Consider the following 22,292-nt stretch of genomic DNA (forward strand, 5'->3'; position numbering starts at 1 on the left):
ACTCACTGGCCTCCCACTGGTTAATACGACCGGGAGTTGGCAGCACAAAGATCTCAGGGATTAAGAGAACGAGGCAAAAGAAGTTACAGGCTACTTACTTTGTCATGCTACCGTCTCTTTACAGGCGAGTTTAAAGGGGATTAACGTGACCTCAGACTCTCTTCCCACTTTATGGAGTTTTGAAAGTAAAATCAGATTAATGACCACTGCACAATCATATTCCTCTTTAGGCAAATGTGTTTCTTTTCATCCCTACGCCAGAGGAGTCCAGACGCCTAACACATTTCCCTGCAGATTGTGGTCCCAAGTTCTCAAACTAGACCTCATGGATAGTGATGGTCGTCTCCTGCCACAACAGAAGCAGGTTATAAGTAAGTAACAGCACCATCTCCATCTTGTCCCAGTGTAGACGACAGTGCTTCTCTTCTTGTCCTGACTCGTACAACTGCAGAGGTGTACTGTATATCTGTGTGTTTTTGATTGCATGCTGATAACATGGGGAAACATCATGCCTCAGCTGTAGCCGATAATAAACAAGTTTGCTGAAATATTTGAGAGAATTTCTGGGCAACCGTTAAGATATTTTGGTGTTCTCAGTACACCCTTCCCCAAGTGTATTCATCCCAGCTATCTTGTCCTGCATATTTGGACCGTCTTTGCTTACTTGCACACAACAACATAGCATCTGTGAATGGATTTACTTGACTGGAAATAACCTTTTCATCCAACAAACAAATAGATTACTTTTTATTAGAATAGGGTGTGCTCAGTAGTAATATCCACCACTCCACCAAAAAAAAAAAAGCCACATCACAATGTTCACCGCTATTTGTACAAAGTTTCAGGACCCAGGAAACAAAGCGGGGAAAATACCATTTGTTTCATGGTAACATTGGCCGTTATTAACTTCTCTTCTGATACTTTCCCTTCCTACATGTCCCTCCCTCTCCCTCTGCCTTTCTCACTATAAGACCCACCCTTTCTGCCTCTGATCCATTTTCTCCCTCCCTTTCTTCTCTAAGAACACAGTCAATTTAACAGCAGGATTTGAGCATATATCGGGTTTCTTCTCGACTGTGAGAGTCCCACGCCTAACACGGACCAACTGGAGGTCAGAACAGCACGACTCTCCTTCCCTGTGCGGCCGAGACAGGTGAGTTGACTGGAAGAAAACAGCTTAAATGATCACTCTGTTGTCCTGCTGCTTCCTTTCCGTTTACCTCTACAGTCTCTGTTCCTTCTTGATCTCTCATCCTGCTTTTTCACTTTGATCTCAGTTCATCACCCTCTTACCTCTACTTAGCGCCCAAGACCTGGACGAAACATTTTGCTTCCAGAGCTGCAGAATGTAAAGTAAAAAAACAACAAGCTCATGCTGTGGTGTGCTCTTTTAGTAATAGTATTTTAAAGGAAACAGACAGCCTGTTTTAAGCACAAAAAGAAGCAGATGTGTTCAGTTAGTTCAAAGCCTTGTGAAGTAATTAACTTGTGAGTGCCCCACTTACAAAAACACAGTTTTGATAAATGTTTTACTGTCTGGCTCTGCATGGTTTAAGACAAACAGAGGTGATGCAGGTGCCTGAGTCGGATGAGGCTTCTTTGTGTGTTTACACTCCAAACACAGTTCTGACAGGTTATGTTAACCCTTCACGTATTATCTAATTGTTCACCAACTTTACTTGTAACTTTTAATTGCCAGCATCACCTATACTCCGTGTCAGAAAGCCTCCAGATAAGTGCAGTATGAAGCAGAAGCTTACAGGGGAACTGTTCGTCACAACTGAAAAGGGCATTGGCTTAACATTTAGATTTCCCATTTACAAAATTTTATTGTTGCGGTTCTTTTGCAAAATAGCAGCACTCCCCTCCCCTCCCCCCACTGTAACGAACTGCAGTCTCTTGTGTGACTCAGTCTGTGGGCTTCTGGGAGTTATTTCTCCAATCTCCTATTTTCCTGCTTTGTATGAGTCTACCATTGTATTCAGTGTCTTTGTCTTGTTTCTAGATGCATCAAGACAGAGCCTGTGCCATGAGTTGATCACTCCTCAAACCGGCTTTCTCCCTCCGAGTCTTTCACCCGCCGCCTTCAAACATGAGGTTATGTGAGAATATGAGAGGTCGGGGGTGGCAGGGCGGCACCGGGCCGGTCAGGGGTGCAGTCGGAGTGATGCTGCTGGGGCTCAGCCTGGCCCAGTCCGTCCCTCCGCCGACTGTCTGTGCAGCAGCCGCGGCCCCACAGAGCCTCACCCAGCCTCTGTACAAGGACACAGCAGAGAGAGACACCAGCTTTATGGCAGCCCTGGTCCAATCCTTCCTCCACAAAGTCCAGCCTAACCCCTTCCCTACAGGTCAGTGTCGTCACTACTAGTCACAAGATGTTTTGACTCTCTGCAGTCATGCTCTGATGTGTAGTTTCTTGTCTCATTACTCATTAATTCTGTTCATGCACATCTGAGGATTTCCTGCCACAAGTTTACAGTGCAACCAATTCAAATCATGTAAAAACACTTCCGCCTCCGTGCTTTGTGCCGGGCAAAATTTTCCTACCGAGTCAAAGTTGAGAGACCACTTTTAACCTTCACTCCTGCTCTGTGATGTCAGTACAAAAAGATGGCAGGAGTAGCCGGATAGCTTATTAACTTCCTTAACTTTGGGTTTCTGCTTCACTGCGAGCCATTAAGCCAGAGGCCATATATGTATAAATGTTTTATAGTGGAAGAAAAGGGAAATGCAAAGCTTACATATAAATTTGGATCCTGTGTAACATGATACAGACAGATGGTGAGAACTAGAAAAATAGCTTGTGGGAAGAGCACCTGAACACAATATCTTCTTAGTTACCTGAACCTGTTTTTTCTGAACAATATCCACAATAACAGGGTTCAGTGGGACCATAAGTGGCCGGCTTTGTATTGTATTTTTTTGTGTGTGTGTAGAAAATCAAATCTTCCCAGGAAGCCATCTTGGTTTCCTGGTTTCCTAGTAACTACGAGATGGACGTGTCAGATGTCCACTTTTACAATGTGAAATATTTTAAATGTTTGTACAGGGCAAAGGTCACATTGTGTCTGTGGGCAGACTTGCTTTTGTTAATGGATGACTAGGATAGACATTAGGAACTTTGAATTGGGATAGCTACTATTCTTTAAAAAAAAAAAAAAAAAAAAGAGTTTGTGTCTTCTCAATTTTTTGTCAATTTGTTTAATCTAGATGTAATCCTGAAAATAGTCCAGGGTGCCATCAGATCAAGAAATCATCAAAGAAGTAAGTGAACATGCATGAGTTTTACATATTCTAGGACATGAGCTTCTATTTCGTGGGACCCTTGTGATTTACCCTCCCCCTATCCCCTCCAGCCGGTAATCTGAGAATGTTTAACGTTAAAGCATCTTTGTGTGTTTGTATCAAAGTCCACTGAAGTCACTGAGACCCTTTCATCCGCAGTGATTGTGGACTGTCACCACAGTAAAGTAAAACTACTGTTTAGTGATGTTTCACTGGTGTTTGACGTCACGAGAGGCCACAAAGACGTTGATGCACTTCTGCCATCTTGGCCTTGAAATTGTTATTTGTGCCATTTTAGTTGGGATACACGTAATTTTTCTGTGTGTTTTGTGTTCAGTTTCTGGTGTATGAAGTGGGCTTCCTGGTGTGTGCAGCCATCGGTATCCTGTACATCGTTCTGATGCTCATAATTGGCTTCTTCCTGGCATGCTGTCGCTGCTGTGGCAATTGTGGCGGGAAGATGTACCAGAAGCAGTCATCCTCAATTCACTGTCGAAGAAGAACTCTCTACTGGAGTGCATTCGTCACCACAATCATTATCCTGTAAGTGCACGTGTACTCTTGTGTGTTTTTGAACAGCGTGATGATGAAGTGTTATCTGAAATTGGCAATGAAAAAGAAAGCTTGAAAGTGCATTGTTCACTGCATGTGTGTGTCTCCCTCAGATTATCTTTATGTTCAGGATACAAATTGAATTGGGTCTGTCTATGTGTGTGTGTGTGTGTGTGTGTGTGTGTGTGTGTGTGTGTGTGTGTGTGTGTGTGTGTGTGTGTGTGTGTGTGTGTGTGTGTGTGTGTGTGTGTGTGTGTGTTTGCTGCGTAGAGCTGGAAACGTCTGCATGTTCAAGAGTAACGAAGCCATCAAAGTGAGCGTGGACCAGAGTCCGGTGGAGCTCAGCAACACTATAAACAACATTCACACCTTCCTCACCGCTGTTCCTCAGGCAAGAGAAAACATTTTTGGCAGATTGAAGTCTGGAAAGATCCAAAGGTCAAAGGTCCCATTATGGCAGCATTTGTCAGCACTGGTTGGCTCTTGATCTTGATTCGTAAACCATTTTGATTGTAAAAACCATTTATAACTTTGTCAGAGTCTGTTTAGCATGAGTCACATTAAGTCCTGCACTGCTGCCATCAATCTCCTGTGAGCCGACAGCTTTTGTGTGAGATGCAAACAGACTCCCAAATTCTCGAGTCAGTCCACTGATAAAAGACCAGCTCTTGTGTTCTGCCGTGTCAATATGCTTATCTGAAGAGACAAGAGATTAGAAACAAGGCTGGAGGGAAAGACATGGCTGTTTTCTGTTTGTTGTTCTTCAGTTTCAAAAGCTGCCCTGCATGATTAACTCATGTAATAGGTCAAACATGTTGTATTTCAACCCATATCTTAAGTACACACATTGAAATCGTTTATTTTTCCTCCACTTCTCTCTAGCAAGTTGACTATGTCGTGACTGAGAGCTATAAAACTGTAGCGAACGTTACCACCAACCTCTATGGTAAGAACAAGGAACTAAAAATAAATTTAAAAAAACAGAGGAACCACTTTAGTTCTCGTCACATGTCTAACCATGTCACACTAATTGTTCTGTATGTTTTAGCCATCGGACTTCACCTGGGAACACAAATCCAGGAACATTTCAAAGGAACCCTGGATCGACCGCTGCGCTCCGTTAAACTTCTGGACCAAGGTAAAGTATGGTGTGTCTGCATGCTCCGTCCTGCTCCAGTGTCAGCATGTAAATGCTTGTGTGCATATTTGACAAGAGATCAGTAATCACATGATGCAGGCGAGAGCTGCTCTTAACGGCAATGTACCTGCATTTCACTTCAAACCCAGACAATGAAAAGTCTTGAAGAAAGTCTTAAACCTACTAAATGTTCTCATTTGTGAGCAGCTTTTTAAATTTTTATTTTTTAATTTTTTTTTTATTAGTTATTACATAGCAAAAGGAGACAGCAACATATACAGACATATGCAAGTGAAGAGATAATCGCTCAGTAATGTCCCACCCCACAGATGCAAGGGGATTGCTGGGCACAGGCCAAGGGGCTCCAAATCTGAGCCTGTGTCCGGATTTATGTGTCTTGTTGTCGAGTCAAAAGCAGAGATATCCCTCATCATATTGTTTAGCTCCTAATCTCGATATGAGTTCTTGAATGTTGAGTATCTTCTAATACTTTGGGTACAGAAAGCCTCGAGCATTATAACATGTCACATGGGCTTCCTTAGACAGTTCAATAATGGATGCGGTGTTCTATAATCGGACAGCAATGCGTGTGTCTTCTGTGGCTGGAAGCTTTGGTAAGTGTTGAGACAAACCATCTCCATCTCCTTTAGTCGTGCTTTTAAACAGTCAGCAGTGCTTTTTTTGTTTTGAATCAGGCACCCTAACACAGGATGTGTGTGAATAAATTCAAGTATGTTGTAATAAAATTTGGATGATTCTAGTATTTTTCTTGGCTGTAGTCGTTCCACAAATAAGTGCTGATTCAGTTAATCATCTGCTGACATCCACTCTCAGAGTAACACAGAGCAGACTCAGTAGAGTAATATGGAAAATATTTCTCAATCTTTGCTAAAAACAGTTGGGTAATATCTCCCACCCAAAAATCATTCCTGTTGTCTTACTGGGCTCAGTTTTCATTTCAACTTTTTTTAAATTGCTTTTGAATTCAAAGCCACAGGTAGCAACAAAAAGGTCACATATTCGTGTCTTCAAATGATTCGTTTTTACATGTGCACATACACTAATAAATATAATGTGTGTTTTTTGTTTTTGTTTGTTTAAATGAGCAGAAGCTATGAACACCAGTGATCAGCTGAGCAAGCTGAACTCATCTTTGGCCCAGCTGCAGTCCAGCATGAACCGCGTCCAGGCCAACATCACTGCTGTTAGAAATCACATCAATCAGACTTTATCCAAGCAAACCTGCATTGACTGTAACAACCTGAGTACAGAGCTACAGAAAGTAACACTGGATACCACCATCACTGTAAGTACTGATCTTTATGTAAGCTAATATTCTACATGAATCATTCTTGTGGGCTTTATTTCTTCTTGAATAGATGAGTGGGTTCCGTAAATGTCTGAGTAACAAAAACAAATAAGGCATAAAGAGTGAACACCCACTCCTGTCAGCTGAAGTGTTTTACACAAAAAGAGGAGTCAGGTTTGATTGCTCAGTTTACAAAGACCCAGAATCAGCCTTGTTACAGAATTTTACGAGACATTATCATGGACAAACAGGAAGAGTTATTCATACATGCAATCAAACTAACCCTGACGCACGCAGAGACGGTGTGACACGCGATAATAACTCCTCGTGTTTGGCTTTGTCTGAACTGCTGACTTGTCCTCCACCCATCTGTTCTTCTCTTACACTTCTGACACATACATACATACATCCTCTCCTCTCCTCTCCTCTCCTCTCCTCTCCTCTCCTCTCCTCTCCTCTCCTCTCCTCTCCTCTCCTCTCCTCTCCTCTCCTCTCCTCTCCTCTCCTCCTCTCAGTCAGACCTTGTGGCTCTTTGATAGCATCCATGAAAACGTATGCTTGTTTTGCTAAAATTTGCTGCCCCCTTCTGTTAGTCTAAGGTATGATCACTAGGTAATTAATTTTTTTCTAACGGGGGATGATGGCCCAATGGGAATATTTATCAATACACTGTGATTTATTAATACACAGCACAATTAGGCTACTGATATTTTAGATAAAGGATCAATAAATAAGTCAGACTACACCAATATAATCAACTTACTACCAGAGGATGGAGAGGGGGTCAGCTGGTTAACATGGGGGACATATTTGGCCAACAAGGGAGAGTCCTCAAATTGCCTTCTGTGTTTGACACGTGATTGGTGTTCACATGGGTTTGTGTGTGTCTGCTTGTTCTCCACAGACTCCCAGTTTGAATGAGTTTCAGTCTGCAGTTGATGAAGTCGTCAAAACTAATCTCCAATCCAAAATCAACGAGGTCAGTGACTTCTGGCAAATGAAAGCATGATAATAGGACCATTAATCTTTATAATATAACACCAGCCTTGTTAACATATCAGAATAAGTGGGGAGGAAATTTGAAGAGGTTTCAACCAAGGATAATATAATTAAATGTGAAGAATGGATGTTTGTTTTATTGTTTAGCCTCACAGTTTGAGGTGAAGTGTATTAAATGTGAGATAAATCTCTGGCTGACAACAACGTTGCTTTTTCATAGAAAAGAGATCATCAGACAGCAGAAAGACTCATTAAGTAACTATGTGTATTAAATTATGAAAGTGAGCGCGCAGCTTGTCTTCATCTCAGGTGGCGGACTATTTACACAGCATCCCTCAGAGGGTAACCAATGATACCAAGGATGTAGTAGAAAGTGAGTCAACACTGCAATTGTTCTCCAAGATGAACCTGATGAGTTGAATGATCAATTTTGAACATCAATTTTTAAAAGAAATATGAGTGTATATGTCTTGGCTTGTCTGCTTTAGTGAGCATCCAGCTGCTGGGTGACATAGAAAAACAGATCGCCCAGGTTTCCAGTGACCTCCCTCTGTCCACTTTGACCAATGTGTTGGGGACTCTGAAGGACATACAAAAAGAAATCGACCGAGTCTTGCCACAAGTGGAGACAGCTGAGGGTATCAGGTAAAAAGCCTGGAAGTGCAAAACCCACATGATCAATAGCAGAATTAAACCCCACAGATCACCCGTCATGTGTGCATACCTCTTCAGATGGGGTGTGTGTGTGTCCCTGTGCTGTGTGGTCCTCCTGGTGGTAGTGTGTAACCTCCTGGGTCTGGTTCTGGGCCCGCTGGGTCTGAAGCCCAACGCAAACCCCTCGACGCGCTCCTGCACAGCGGACTGTGGAGGCACCTTCCTCATGATGTGAGTGCCGGGTTGTAATGTTGTTTGCATTTCCACGTGGGAATCATCATACCTCTTCCCCTCCTGAGTTCTTGTTTGACCTCTGACCCCTGTGGTTGCAGAGGTGCAGGTTTCAGCTTCCTCTTCTCCTGGCTCTTCATGATAGTGGTACTGCTTCTCTTCTTGCTGGGTGGAAATGTTTACACTCTGCTCTGTCAGCCCTGGAACAATGGACAGCTGCTAAAGGTAGTGACATACGGTCACACACAGTATACCTGCACATACGTGTACATTAACAGAACATAGAAAGATGCTACAGATGCTGTGTCTCTTCTGTCCACAGTTTATTGACACACCAGGTTTAATTCCAGGGCTGGAAATAGGTCCAACTTTGGGACTGAAAACTAACATCAATATCTCTGATATCTATAGGTATGTAATGTCAGGTCATCTCCCACACGTACATGTTCCACGTAGTCTTGTTTATTTTGCTCTTTTATGGCATTTATCACACGCATTTCCATCCAATAAAATAAGTCAAGGTTTCTATTTATTTTTTGCTTTATTCTATCCTCCCTTTTTCTTTGTGGCCCGCAAGTTATTAGGATTCATAAAACACCTCAAATCTGTAATTGTGCCTGTGTGAATAACTTGGTTATATTTGATGGTCATTTTTACAGAGACTGTGACAAAGACAAGCCCGTGTGGACAGCGCTCCACTTGTATGAGCTCGTAGACCTAGGAGACCTGCTCAATGTATCTAAAGTGAGTTTTCTTTCTTTTCTTTCTTTCAACTTAAAAAAAAATTAAAAAAAATAATTACAAATAAAATGTAAGATATACTGTATACACTGAAATGCTTTGATTTTGTTAACCTAATCAAAATGATCACATCAAATGTTCATTTTTCTCTCTCACCTTCTCTCCGTTGTTACACACAGTACACGAAGGAGATCGAGCAGAACTTTGAGGATACAGATATCACTCTGTCCTCAGTCACCCTTCTCAGCGCTGATGTCAAAAAACAACTCGGAAACATCGCCGCCGAGGCTACAAATTTTGACTCGGCTGCTACCACACAGCAGGTACTGCCTTATTCCTGTGTACTGTCATTACATGTATCCATACGTAACATGTGTCCATGTGTAAGATGTAATTGTGATCCGGTGCCTTTTGCTCGTCTCTCAGATAAACGACATTTCCAGCATCAGTCTGAACACAACAGCAGATAAAATCGATCAGCTCGCTACTTTACAAGTGAGCCACAAGACTTTAACATAACACATATTCCCATGTTAATATTCTACACTTTACTCTGCTACGAACCACTGCTGCTTTTATTTATTTACTGGCAAACCCTTTGCTGGTTTCTAGACAAACAGTGATATTCGTAGAAAACTCCAAAATGGGGCCTGGGACCTGAGGCTGATCCAGGCTGACATAGAGACAACCATCATCCCACAGCTGGTGAGTGCTTGGTCTGTCTCTCCTGCCATCGCTCCCAATCTCCTCATTTTCCTCCATGTGAATTTCTAAAGAGACATTTATTGTTTTTGCCTTTAGGAAGACCTGAATTCAACCATCAACAGCCTTCAATCTACTGCAGGAAAAATCAATGTGAGTACATTGTCTGACACCTGGAGCTGCCAAGAATCAAGATCATTATCCTCTCTTTTTCTTTTTTTCTGGGGCTCATTCTTCTTGCCTCTCTGGCTCTTCCAGGGAACAGTGGGGGAGGTGCTGAGCGATGTGGGAGCAGCACAAGAATTCCTCAACACAAATACAACACAGATCATCAAGACCGTGAGTACAGCCACCAGTCACATGAGTTTGAAAAAAAAAAAAAAGGTGTTCCATGTGGTCTGTTAATGCCTGAGGTCGGTCAGCCATTTAGCTGGTGGGGGGTGGGGGCAGGGGCTGAGGCTCACTCAGTGCTGCTCATAGTGGAAACAATGTGCTTGTTGGGTCCACATCCACGGGGCATGAATTACGTCTGGTTGTACTAATCTTTGATTGTAGTTGTGCATGCTTTTCGGTAACTAACCGCTAGCTGGTTAGAAGATGTGTGGATTTTATTTCTAAGGTATATATCTGGTGTGAAAAGCTGCAGGATCCTTACACAAACAGAGAAAACAGAACATATTGAACCACTTCCTCAGTGTCTGCATTGCCATTTCAGTGTCATAGAAAAGACTTTAAAAACAAGTCAATAGAGTCCAAACTAACCATGCAGAAACAGTATTTACTTTCTGTTTACCTTAGTACTGAGAAGAAGTGGACAAAATAGACATTCAAAGTCCTTGAAATCCACTGCCTTTAGCTGAAACTTAAGCACCCACTTACAGAAAAACTGATCATATGTGATGCACATGTCAAACTTGTATTTTGTCCATGGGAAATATGTGGTTTTGGAACATTTTTATTCTGTAATGTGTAAAGCCTAAAAAAAACTTTTCACATATTTTCCCCATGTTATGATGTGTTGCAACACGTGCTACACGTGTCCCATGTGGAAAACATGGGAAAAGGGTCCACTTTATGTATCCACCTTGCACTTACTCCTTGATATTGTTGTATATTTTCTTCAAGTCAACAAATAACAAATGTGTCAGTCCATCTCTGAACATCCTCCCCTGACCTGTCTGTCGCACTCAGACACAAGCACCCATTCATTTCTACTGAAGATAATAATGTTCTCAAATTTTTTTTGCACACTGGCACAGGAATTTCTTTAAAAAATTGCTCAGTCGGCAGTATTTGTTGGGGACTATCTCAATTTTCTACCGATATTTGATGCTCTAGTCTAGTGAGTATTAATGCAGCAGGACTGTGAACAAGGGACTGACTCAGAATCAGTGATCATTTTCCTTTTAATGAAAGAAAATGTCGCCCTGATAAAGAGGCTTTGAATACCCAGTAGAGAATCAGTCAGACAAACACAGTAGATACTTTATCCTTTAATGATTGAATGCGTTATGTAGAGCCCTTTGAAATTCACTTTTAGTATAAAATACTGACTGCTTCAGAGGATTCAAGCAGAACTCCACTTGCTGAGATGGTTCCACTGATTCCTCATGACCTCCCTCTGTAAAGCAGGCAGAAAATGTCTGGAATTTACTCTTTTTTTTTCTCGCTCAATCTCAGGAAAGCAGAAAGTTTTTGGACTGTCAACTGGATTACTTCGTTGCTTATGCTGTGTGGGCCAACCTCACGGTACAGTCTGTTCAAAGTTTGTTGATATAAATGCACACACAACATGTTAACCTTTTGCACTGTTACTGATCTGTGTGTTCTTCCTCAGATCACACAGCAGGTTGGCCGCTGTGGACCCGTAGCGAGCGCCGTGGACTCTGCTGAGGTCACCCTCTGCGCACACATAGTGGAGTCTCTGGTGAGGATCAGATGCTGTTAGGTCCACCTACAGCTTCACCTAATTGGTTTCTCTTAGACAGACTGAAGTCTGGAGGGAAGCGACCAGTTTGAGAACCGGCGAATTTGATTTTGTTCCTTTTCTCTTTGTGTTTGTGTGACTTCTGCATTGTTCTCATTTGATCTTTTCTCTACTCAGAATGCGTTCTGGTTCAGTCTGGGCTGGTGCATGATCTTCTTCATCCCCAGCATCATCTTTTCCATCAAACTAGCCAAGTACTACAGGAAAATGAAGTACACTGATAATGTCTATGAGTAAGTAGCACAAACAAAGAACTACAAGCATGCTTTAACTAAATCTATTTCCACACATAATATCCTTATGTGCAAAAATGACTGATGCCTTTGACTGCTGTTAATGTGTCTGTTTCCAGCAACAACATAATCATGAACCACATCCCACGGGCTCAGATGAAGTAGACCTGAGAGGACGGAACATGTAGGGGACTTCAGGCACAAATGCTGCATCACTTGACAAAATAAAAATATAAGCTACACTCCAGTTACAGATGTGGCACATTATCACTTTGACAAGAAAAAAAACCTCAAGACTGAAAAGAAAGTTCGGTTACATCATTAAGTCTTTAAAAAAAAAAAAAATCTATTTACCACCACAGTGTGGAGAAGCAAAGCCACTTACAGGATAAAGTGACTGCAGTCTACATGCAATGCATTTCTAAAGTGATATCTAAATAGACCTCGGGGGGAGAAGGGGTGGGGGGAGGGGACACAGGCTGTAAGGGAATCTGCAGGGAATTTTTTGTCATCATTATAATGAAGATTTCAAAAAGATTTATTTCACTTATTGCATGACAAAGATGTTTTGTATGCATCTCATGTATGGAGCTGCTGCTGAATTCTGAGAGTACGTGTTTCATATTTCAAACTGAGGCAGATTTTCATTGAGAGGTGATCACATTTATACATTTGTACGATTGTTCATGTCCACTCTCTGTCTCGACATCACTGTGGCCTTGCGACTTAAAACCAATGGGAAACACTTTTTAAACTGAATTCTTACCTTTACCTGCACTGATTTTTGGAAGTCAAAACACAATTTCCTGTGAATCATTAAATGAATACACTTATTTGTCTTACAATTGTGAACCATACATTGCCATTATAAAGTTCTTTTTGTTACCATTTTGTTTGCAAATACATTGTTGTACATACTGATTTTGACTGACGTGATTCGTGATTTGATGATGATGATTTTTTTTTTTTACTTTGTACTACTACGAACTCGACAGTAGGTTGTGTTTTATCTTCTGTTTCACAGCACTTTAAATGGTCTGTTTGTTCAATGTGATTGAAAGGTTGTGAACATTTTGTGCCTGCTGTTATAAAAAAAAATACTGTGAGTAAAAACTGTCACTGATTTAACAAGCACACCGAGTCTGCTTTTCTCCAGAATACAGCCGTGACGGCTTCATGTGACGTGAGTGGAATCTCTGTTTTCGTCTGTTTTCCACACATACCAGAAAAGTGCTTTTCACAGTGCACATTTGTCGCCCAGTATACACTCTATTTTTGTGTGGTATGAACCTTTTCCACACTGCATCACTTTGTCCCCGTGTAGCATGTGTCACAATAACACTATTATTTTATTTAGCTCTGACTTTGTGGCAGATGAACTTTGTTACTGTTATGTGACTTGCTTGCAAACATAAACTGCTCACAAACTGCTAAAAAGACACTACAACATAACTGCATACTTGCACAGATTAAAAGGCCACACTGATTATATTACATTATGATTTACTGTGGTAGACAAATGGTGCCTCTATGTGATCATGATTACAGATCAAGATCACATTTCCACACTCATGTGACGTACTGTAGATTAACATATGAGAGGGGGGGAACTGTGTGAGCTGACGGAAAGGGTTAAACTTTCATTGAAGCCTTCTCTATATTATCATTGCTTCATGTTGTGGAGTAGAAACTGCTTAAATGAGAAGTTTAGTAACACCTGGACAGAGGTTTAGAAAAACTAGAATTACCGCCTCACTGTTGTAAGCCTCCGCCAACCATCCATGTATGTCCAGATTAATATAATATATGTAGTGAAGACTTTGACGAAATCCTGATTGAGTTCACACGGCTGGCCAACTAAGCTGATTGATAGCAGACGATGTGTCAAATAAGGCTGTTACCGCAAAGAAGCTCTATATTCTGAAACATGGATGGCTCACACACGTCTTCAACCTGACAGCGCAGAAGATCTTTACAATCACCACATTTTCAAAGTGGACGCCCATGATTAGTATCACCATTTCAAGCTTCGACCAAATGTGAAATATGGTCACAATCTTCCGCTCTGAGTTATCGTGCTGAATAATGACCAGAAACCACAGTGAAGTTGACATTTTGGATATAAAAATGTAAATTCTTCATCATTCAAACAGGTTTTGTGAGGTCACAGTGACCACCAAACAAAAACAACACACACACGCACACACACACACACACACACACACACACACAGAAACAGAAAGTTAACTAGAGCTGTCATCCTCAAAACCAACTTCCCTACAATGCAAAAACATTTCGAATCATTTACCCAAACTTATTTTCATAAATAATGCATTCAGCTGTTCGGCTAATCAGTATACACATGTACTAATAATCCTTCGGGGGGAAAGTCTAAACTCATTATGAAGTCGATGATCCACAGAGGAGAAATAAAACAGGAGCATGGTTATTAGATTTAAAAAAACAAACTGTAAAATCTATCACCTTAATCAAAACCATTTGAATCCCTGCACGCTTTAGTGTTCTCTTAATACATTTGTGACTTGTGTTAAATATTAATGAGCTCTTTGAGTGATGAAAATGTGTTTTAACTTCGTCATCCGTCTGCTGATGCATTCATTTGTGCCACTCTGCAGGATATACTCAGCTGCTCAAAGACAAGCAGAGGACGCAGCAGCAGCAGCAGGGAGGGCCAGCCAGCATCTGTTCAGATGTATTGTTGTTTACAGGACGCCATCTATAATTAGAACAAGTGAATCGATGGCAGTTCAGCGCCAGCATGACTCAAAAACCTCGTAATAAGAGACACTGGATAACGGGAAAAATCAATCGGAAGGGGGAATAAAAGTGGCATCAAGTGAAAGAGAGAGCGAGGAGGGAGGAAGAGAAATAGATCAGCAGTGATCTGTGGGGATCAGGTTATACAGGTTGCTGCACCTCTCCTCTGCTTTGCTGCCCTTTGGAAAGACAGCCTTCTATTGCCCTCTAAAGATACAGGACTCACTGGGCACTTTCCACCTCCACTCCCGTGATTATACCTTCACACCCTCACGTGGAACCTGCCTGTTTACTGCGAGAGCCACGCAAATGCACTGCAGTGTCGCCCACCTTTGCTTTTGTAACAACAGAACTTTTCTTTTCTTTACAGGCCCTGACCATACAAACATCTGAGTGCATTCACACATCCAAATCCTTCCTCTCGGATCACGCACTCGCACGGCTGCGGCTGTAAGTGGATTTGCCCGTGGAAGGGATATGGTGAAACTCCAGAAATGGGGGGTAGTGCATCCTATGAATGAGTAACTGTGTGTGCCTGATCTGCAGTGTTGGTGTAGCCACAGTAAGATTTTATATCAGGAGACTGGTTTCAGGTTGGATTGACATTTGATAGCTGTGTGAATAAACCTATAAGATTTCACTGGCCTTGCTATGTTTTAGCTGTCCGAGACTGAGTAGTGTGCGATTTGTCTGCTTGCTCTTGTACAGCAGTGTGAAAAGAAACATGCAGACAGAACAGAACAAACCGGTCTGTGGGCACAAGGACTTGGCACGTAGATATCAGCGATGCACCATTAAAATGAGCTGGCAGACACATTTATCTTTTACTGACTACTCTATTAAGTCCCCCACGCTTCAAGGAGGTACTGAATATAACAGCATAATGAAACAAAACAAGTCAACAAATTAAAGCTTTTAAAAGTGGAATCAAAATGACTCCAGCCTCGACAGCACGGCACATTACGAGCTTCACATTTGTTGCAGGGCTGTTAAAATAGATTACACTGAAAAATAAAAACTTAATATATAAAACTCGGGACAACAAACTACGTTTTTTTTTTTTTTTATCTCCAGTTTAATGGCATACAGCATTTTGTTCATAAATACATTTTCTTTTTTCCAATTACCGTCTATAAGTGTGTATCACCAAAATTAACAAAGTTACAAAGAAGATAAGAAACTTTGTCAGGCAAATGAAGGAGGAATCTCTTTGTTAACAGGAACAAAGTCTGTTTACTGTCAGAACGGTCTTAACGTCAGGCATGTGTGGGGAAGTCAGGGATTTCCCTGTGAATCTCAGATGGGCTGAAACCTGGATGTAAAAGTCACCGCGCTGAACTGACATCAGTGGCACAGATTTCGCTCAGGCTTGTTCAGAGCACAGAGCTCGGAACAACAATACTGAGACACAAATTACTCTCCAGAAAGAAATAAAAAAAAAAAAAAAGGTTTCATATTGAAATTCAAATGTTGTATGAGCCTTTGATTGAGGAGGGTAGAAGCTGCTCCGCACAGAAAGAGATGATTACAATACAAAATAACAACAACAACAACAACTGTACTCTACAATACAGAAAGCAGATCCTCTGATCCGCCTCCAGAGTACGAGTGAAGCCGAGGAGACGCAGCAGAAATGTGACACTACCCTGTAAATGAGGAGCAGCACTGTGAAAGGCACTCTGAATGTTCTGCGGCATTTCGGAGTCTTGATCGTCACTGAACACAGTTTCTCGCCCGTGCGGGGGCCGAGGGTTATCGCTTCAGTAGTCATCCAACGAGTGTTACAGAATAAATAAGCAGAAGCTTCCACATTCATACACACAAGAACACTTTTCTTTAAACCACAACGAGCGAGACACAGCACTCAAAGAGAGCGCATTAACAAGCGCATCAGGCACATAAATATACCCTTGTTTACGGCACTCAATCAGAAGACATTCATTTCAACAGAGGCACCAAAAGCACGGTTCAAACAATACTGACTGACTGGTGTGATGTAGTACAAAAGTGCAGGGGCAAGAAGACAGAGGGCCTATCATCTCTAATAACATTATCCTCACCGGGTCCACGACGGGAGGACATACGTGACCTTATGCGAGCAGCGGGGTGCCTGTGTTAGTCATAATATGTCCCGCGCACACTCGAAAGCCTAACAGAATTACCACTGAAATTGAATTTAAAGTGGAACTGCGAGTCACTTTTTTCCTGTCTGGAAAAGTCTTGTGAGTTGGAGCCCAGCGGATAAGATGGAGTCCGGGGAGGAAATAAACTTGAAGCCAAAGACTGGCAGGCAGATTGTTTTGGGTTTGGGGCGGTTACACGGCCTAGTCGAGGAAATGAAAAGCGGGTTAATGTTTAGTCAGTACAGGAACCTTGACCCCCCCCCTCCCCTCTCAACCCATACCTCACTTAAAGCAAACATTCGGCTACAAAAGCCAGCTTGTCTCGAATCCACTCGGTAGATTAGCCGCTGCATAAAGGAACAGCAGCAAGTGAAAAGGAAGCTATACTTAGCTACGATTAGCAGACAACTATTGTAAAGGCAGCAATGTCTTTCCAAACCAATAGATAAAGGTGATAAATAGGGAGCTAGCGGCTTTGTTTTTCCACTGAGCAATATATTATTACTTTCTTATGGTATTCTGATAAAGGTTAAGATCACTCGATGCGATTCTCATCCACGTGCAGTTAAGGCTTGAGACATAAATACAGTTGCAGACACAGTATGTACACTTTAAGACTTAGAATTACCTGAATATTTACACGGGTAGGATCTTCAGTAGTCATTTCATAGTTTCTAGTAGTCGTACTTCAACTTGCGTTACCAATCTGTGTAAAAAATACTCTGGCACTGATAATACCCGCTGCAGCGTACTGGTGTTATTCTATTTAAACATGATTGTCAAAACGCGCCGAATCACACTTCGGGCAGATTATGCGTGGACTGTGGAGTGACTGGTTTTGTTTATCGTTTGTTCGTTTCTATGTAAATCAGACTGGGTTCGCGGGTAGCGCCACCCTGGCACGTTGAACACTCGAGCGCGAGGACGACTGAAGCTCAGGCGTCTCTGCCGGGAGAGCCGGGCCGATGTCGTGGCGCGGCGCTGCGTCTGCGCTGGTGCTGGGCTGCTCGGTGGGCTGGCGAGGAGGCGCTGGAGGGGGGAACGACGGTGACTGGAGGATGTCAGCGTAGCGCTGGCTCGGCTTGATCTCTCTCTGAAGCACCTTCCTCAGCAGGGGCTTCAGCAGTCCGATGGTCAACTCGCTGCTGTGGGAGTCTGCAAAAGGAGCGGGAGCCAAGGCGGCTGTGCTGGACATGTAGCAGGAGGAGGAGGAGGAGGAGTGAGAGGGCGTGTCGGGAGAGGGGAGGTTTTGGAGCACCAGGTTAAGGATGGTGGTGACGGTAAAGTCCTCGGGGCACAGAGCCCACAGCAGGTCCAGGTGGGGATCCAGGTCTCTGTGCTGAGCCACCTCGCACAGAAGTCGAGTAAAAATCTCCTTGTTGAGCAGCGGACTCTGCTTGCAGAACCTGTGGGCCACCTGGGTGACCCGCTCCCACTGCCGCTTGCCCATGAGGATCCTCAGCGCCTGCAGGATGGCGTTGGGCCGCCCGCTGACCAGCAGCAGCTCCACCTCCGTGTCCTGGTGTTGGTCTCGGTCTGGGTTTAAGCTGGACAGGGTGCCCAGCGCTCGTTTATAGAGCGGCACGTTGTTCTCGCCGCCCTCTCCTCCTCTCCCGCTGGAGAAGCTCCAGGAGGAAGAGGCCAGGCTCAGGCCCAGGCCTGTGGAGCTCTGCTGCTGCTGCTGCTGGGCGAGCTCCAGGAACCGGGGCAGCCGGCTGGGCTGGAAGTGAAAAACTGACTGGCAGAGGAGCTCAAACACAGGCAGGGCCGCGGCCGGGGGAGCGGGGCTCGCAGCGGTGGCTGTGCGGTTGGCAATGTGGTCACTTTTCGGGTTGTGGTCGTGTTTCGGCCCTCCGTTCGTGTACGGGAGGGAGGCTGTGGGGCCGGACGTCGCTACGGGAGTGAGAACATTTTTCCACACGTCTGAAGGTGCCCTGCTGGACAGAGAACCCTCCCCGTTGTAGTGTAGCTGCAGGGCGGCCTGCGCCGCCCTCCACGCCTGGCGGGGGAAGATGCTGAAGATAGAGTTGAGGTAGAGCAGGGCCTCTTTGTCCATCTCCGAATACGACAGCAGCCTCACGACCTCTTTCTCAACTAGACCCTCACACACTGCCTCCACCTCTTTGACACTCCCCCTCACTAAACTCCCCTTCACCTCCTCCAGAGAGACCAGAGCCTTTAGCTCAGCGTCCAGAGAGCCCGTGAGCTTGTCATTCCCTGCCATACATCCACCTCCTCCCTTCTGGGACAGCTCCGCTCCCTTCGGCCTCAGCCCGGTGCTGAGGTAGTTCCTGAGGATGGAGGCTAAAGAGATGGGAGCCTGGAACCTCCCTCCTTCCTTCAGGGCGTCCACGGTGAGCCGGGTGCTGCTCAGGCTCCTCTGCTGGTAGTATTTACAGGCCTCTTCAAAGACAGCCTCCACCAGGAGGGCTCCGGGATGAACGCCCTCCGCCGAACTGAAACCAGAAGGCTTCATTTTAAAGTCTCCGGAGTCCGTCTCTCTGTTCACCAACGCAAAAAGTCCAGTTTCTGAGAGCAGGTGAGGCGTCGATCGGTCAGCCAGGTTGGCGTATAGTAACCCCTCTCTCTTCAAAACCATCTTTTCCAGCTCTCTGCCACAGTTCAAGTCTATCAGATGCAGGTTTTGCCCTATCAGTAGCGCCACAGTGCGCTGGTACACGCACAGGCTGGTGTGAGTGTCATATTTGACCAAACAGTTGTCTGCCAGTTTGAATACGTGCCGCAGCGTCCCATCTTTCTGCAGAAGACACAGCCAGCCAGTACCGAGCAGCAGAAGCAGGCCTCCGCAGCCCGTTGGACAGAAGTTGAAGATCTCGGGTGGCTCGAGAGCCGATAAATATCCCAAACAGTCGGTCACCAGCCTCTTAAAGTCGGAGTCCTTAGCCGGCAGCTTTTTCAGAGGCGTGTTTCTGCATGTGGTGCTGATTGTGAAGGAGTCCTGGCGCGGGGACCAGGAGAGGAAAAATTTGGAGATGTTTAGCAGGGTCTTCACTCTCAGGTCGGGAAGAAGATGCACGTATTCGCCCGAGCCGATCACGGCGAATTTGGGATTGTTGTGGAGGGCGATTTTCACCCCTCCCAGGCCGACAGCCCCTTCCTCCAGCGCGAAGTCACGTCTGCAAACGCAGTACCTCAACTTGTTCCTTGCCGAGCTGAGGGCCGGGGAGCTCTCCGAGGGCGGCCGCTCCTCGCACCAGATGATGAGGCCGGAGCAGGCGCAGACGGACACCACTCTGGCCCGGGGGCTGTTGCACAAGTCCGACGTTTGCAGAAGATGCCAGCCGGCTCTGCCCTCCTGGAATTTCCAAAACTCGGCTTTTCCATTCTCATAAACAACAGCTACAACTGCTGCGCCCCTGATGCCGCTGTTACCGCCACCACCACCGTCCAAATACAAAACATCCACGATGGGGACTGTTCGTGTCAACCACAAGTCCTGCTTCTTCTGGCTCTGGGCCAGCTGGGGTCTTTCATACTTGTCAAAAGTCACGAGACCGACCTTGGGCTTGCGGAGGATGACATGGATGTGACGTCCGTCTGGGCTCAGGCGAACATTCGCCAGATTGTGCTCGCTGTTGGTCAGGTTAAGAATCTCGGTCAGCTCTGCGCTGCCGGTAAAGTCCCCGAAATCTGACAGTTGCTCCAACACCGAGCGCGCCATCGTCCCCACCCCCTCCTCCTCCTCCACCCAGTTTCCGCCCGCAGCAGCTGGTAATTACTTTGCCACAATGTTATCAACTAGCCCGCTCGCTCGTGTGGCACTTTAAATCTGACCTCGGGCTCCCGGAGAGGCTGACTGAACCATCCCGTCGGGTCCCGCCGGAGGCGTCGAGCCCGCGACCGTCCGCGCGCAAGGGTACGTCCGCCGACAGCTGGCGACCCCGGAAAACCCCATGTCCTGTGGCGCGACGACGGCGCTAAACTGTGAGCTGACAGTAACTGCCGAGAAAGTTTGGAGAGCAAACCGAGAAAGGCACTCGAGTCATTCCCATGCTACGCTAGCACTCCCCTGACATCACGGGATTGTTCATTTCCGGATACCGAGGATGATTTGCATAAGAGGAGGAGCTGCACAAAGATGGTGCGCAGGCGGAGAGAAGAGCAACTCCCGACACGTGTTGGTCTTCAGTCAGCCGGTGAGAAAGTTTGTCCGCCAATTTAAAGTTGAACATCTTCTGTCGGAGAAGAAGTATTCAGACCCTCGTATTGGTGGCAAAATGTAGTTAAAGTATTAAAGTAAAGTAGTTGGTTCCTCTGACTGCTTTTTGTTTGGCCTATTTATGACACCATTAATGTCATATTATCTTTTGTGGCAAATCTTCATCTGAAAAGTAATAATTGTCAAATTAATGTCGTGAGGTAGAAAGAATAATATTTCCTTCTGAAATGTAGTGGAAGTAGAATAAAATGGGAAATGCTAAATGAAAAGTTGTCTCTATACTGTACATTGTATGCCACCTCTAGCAATTTGTCATCGGAAGAAGAATATCGACCATATTGAAGTAGAAAGCAAAATCATATATATATATATTTTTTTTTTACAATATTTCCACATTTTTTATTTCTTTAATGCATTTGCAAATACCCCCTCCCCCCACACACACACTCCCCAGCACGCACACACACACACACACACACACACACACACACACACACACACACACACACACAAAAAACAACAACCACAAAACAACAACCACAACTTTTGAACCAGTACTATACACCGGGGTCGGGACCACATTGAACCTGTTTTCTGTTCTGTTTATTGAGCGGTCTACTTTTGTTTTGAGTTGTAAATAACTTGGTGTCCTTTGCTTTGACGAGTCAAACATTTGTCAGCATACAGTACATCCGGAAAGTATTCACAGCGCTTCACTTTTCCCACATTTTGTTATGTTGCAGCCTTATTCCAAAATGGATTAAATAAAAAAAAAAAAAAATTGCTCCAAATTCTACACACAATACAAAATGATAATGTTAATTTTTTTTGTTGAAATTTTTGCAAATCTATTAAAAATTTTAAATTGAAAAAAATATATATATCACAAGTACATAAGTATTCACAGCCATGACACTCAAATTGAGCTCAGGTGCATCCTGTTTCCGCTGATCATCCTTGACATGTTTCTACAACTTGATTGGAGTCCACCTGTGGTAAATTCAGTTGATTGGACATGACTTGGAAAGACACACACTGTCTATATAAGGTCCCACAGTTGACAGTGCACATCGGAGCACAAACCAAGCCATGTAGTCCAAGGAATTATCTGTAGACCTCTGAGACAGGATTGTATCGAGGCACAGATCTGGGGAAGGGTACAGAAAAATGTCTGCAGCATTGAAGGTCCCAATGAGCTCAGACTGTGGCGAAGGGTCATCTTCCAACAGGACAACGACCCGAAGCACACAGCCAAGATAACAAAGGAATGGCTTCGGGACAACTCTGTGAATGTCTTTGAGAGGCCCAGCAACTTGAACCCGATTGAACATCTCTGGAAAGATCTGAAAATGGCTGTGCACCGACGCTCCCCATCCAACC

At 44.2% G+C, this 22,292-nt stretch overlaps 2 protein-coding genes across 2 annotated transcripts; one reads left to right on the top strand and one right to left on the bottom strand.

Annotated features, from left to right (window-relative positions):
• Positions 1 to 2,009: 2,009 nt before the first annotated feature.
• Positions 2,010 to 12,956, top strand: prom2 (prominin 2). The gene is given in 24 exon segments (XM_069717927.1): positions 2,010 to 2,348; positions 3,211 to 3,238; positions 3,240 to 3,264; positions 3,623 to 3,828; positions 4,108 to 4,228; positions 4,720 to 4,783; positions 4,886 to 4,975; positions 6,085 to 6,281; positions 7,189 to 7,263; positions 7,593 to 7,656; positions 7,772 to 7,928; positions 8,016 to 8,168; positions 8,270 to 8,393; positions 8,491 to 8,579; positions 8,828 to 8,912; positions 9,089 to 9,232; positions 9,336 to 9,404; positions 9,522 to 9,614; positions 9,711 to 9,764; positions 9,870 to 9,950; positions 11,292 to 11,360; positions 11,449 to 11,538; positions 11,716 to 11,831; positions 11,951 to 12,956. Coding segments are annotated over 24 exon segments (2,496 nt in total). The 5' UTR covers positions 2,010 to 2,092; the 3' UTR covers positions 11,997 to 12,956.
• A 2,716-nt stretch (positions 12,957 to 15,672) lies between these two features.
• On the bottom strand, positions 15,673 to 20,776 carry LOC138632362 (BLOC-2 complex member HPS6). Its single transcript, XM_069717877.1, has 2 exons — positions 17,361 to 20,776; positions 15,673 to 16,933 (listed from the first exon to the last, which is right to left on the bottom strand). The coding sequence occupies exon 1, from the start codon at positions 20,412 to 20,414 to the stop codon at positions 17,601 to 17,603; it is 2,814 nt and encodes a 937-aa protein (XP_069573978.1). The 5' UTR covers positions 20,415 to 20,776; the 3' UTR covers positions 15,673 to 16,933; positions 17,361 to 17,600.
• Between the last annotated feature and the right edge of the window lie 1,516 nt (positions 20,777 to 22,292).

Source organism: Brachyistius frenatus, unplaced genomic scaffold, assembly GCF_029030835.1.
Source record: "Brachyistius frenatus isolate BFR_SWC_R1_liver_20210118 unplaced genomic scaffold, ASM2903083v1 Contig_183, whole genome shotgun sequence".
Taxonomy (NCBI): Eukaryota; Metazoa; Chordata; class Actinopteri; family Embiotocidae; genus Brachyistius; species Brachyistius frenatus.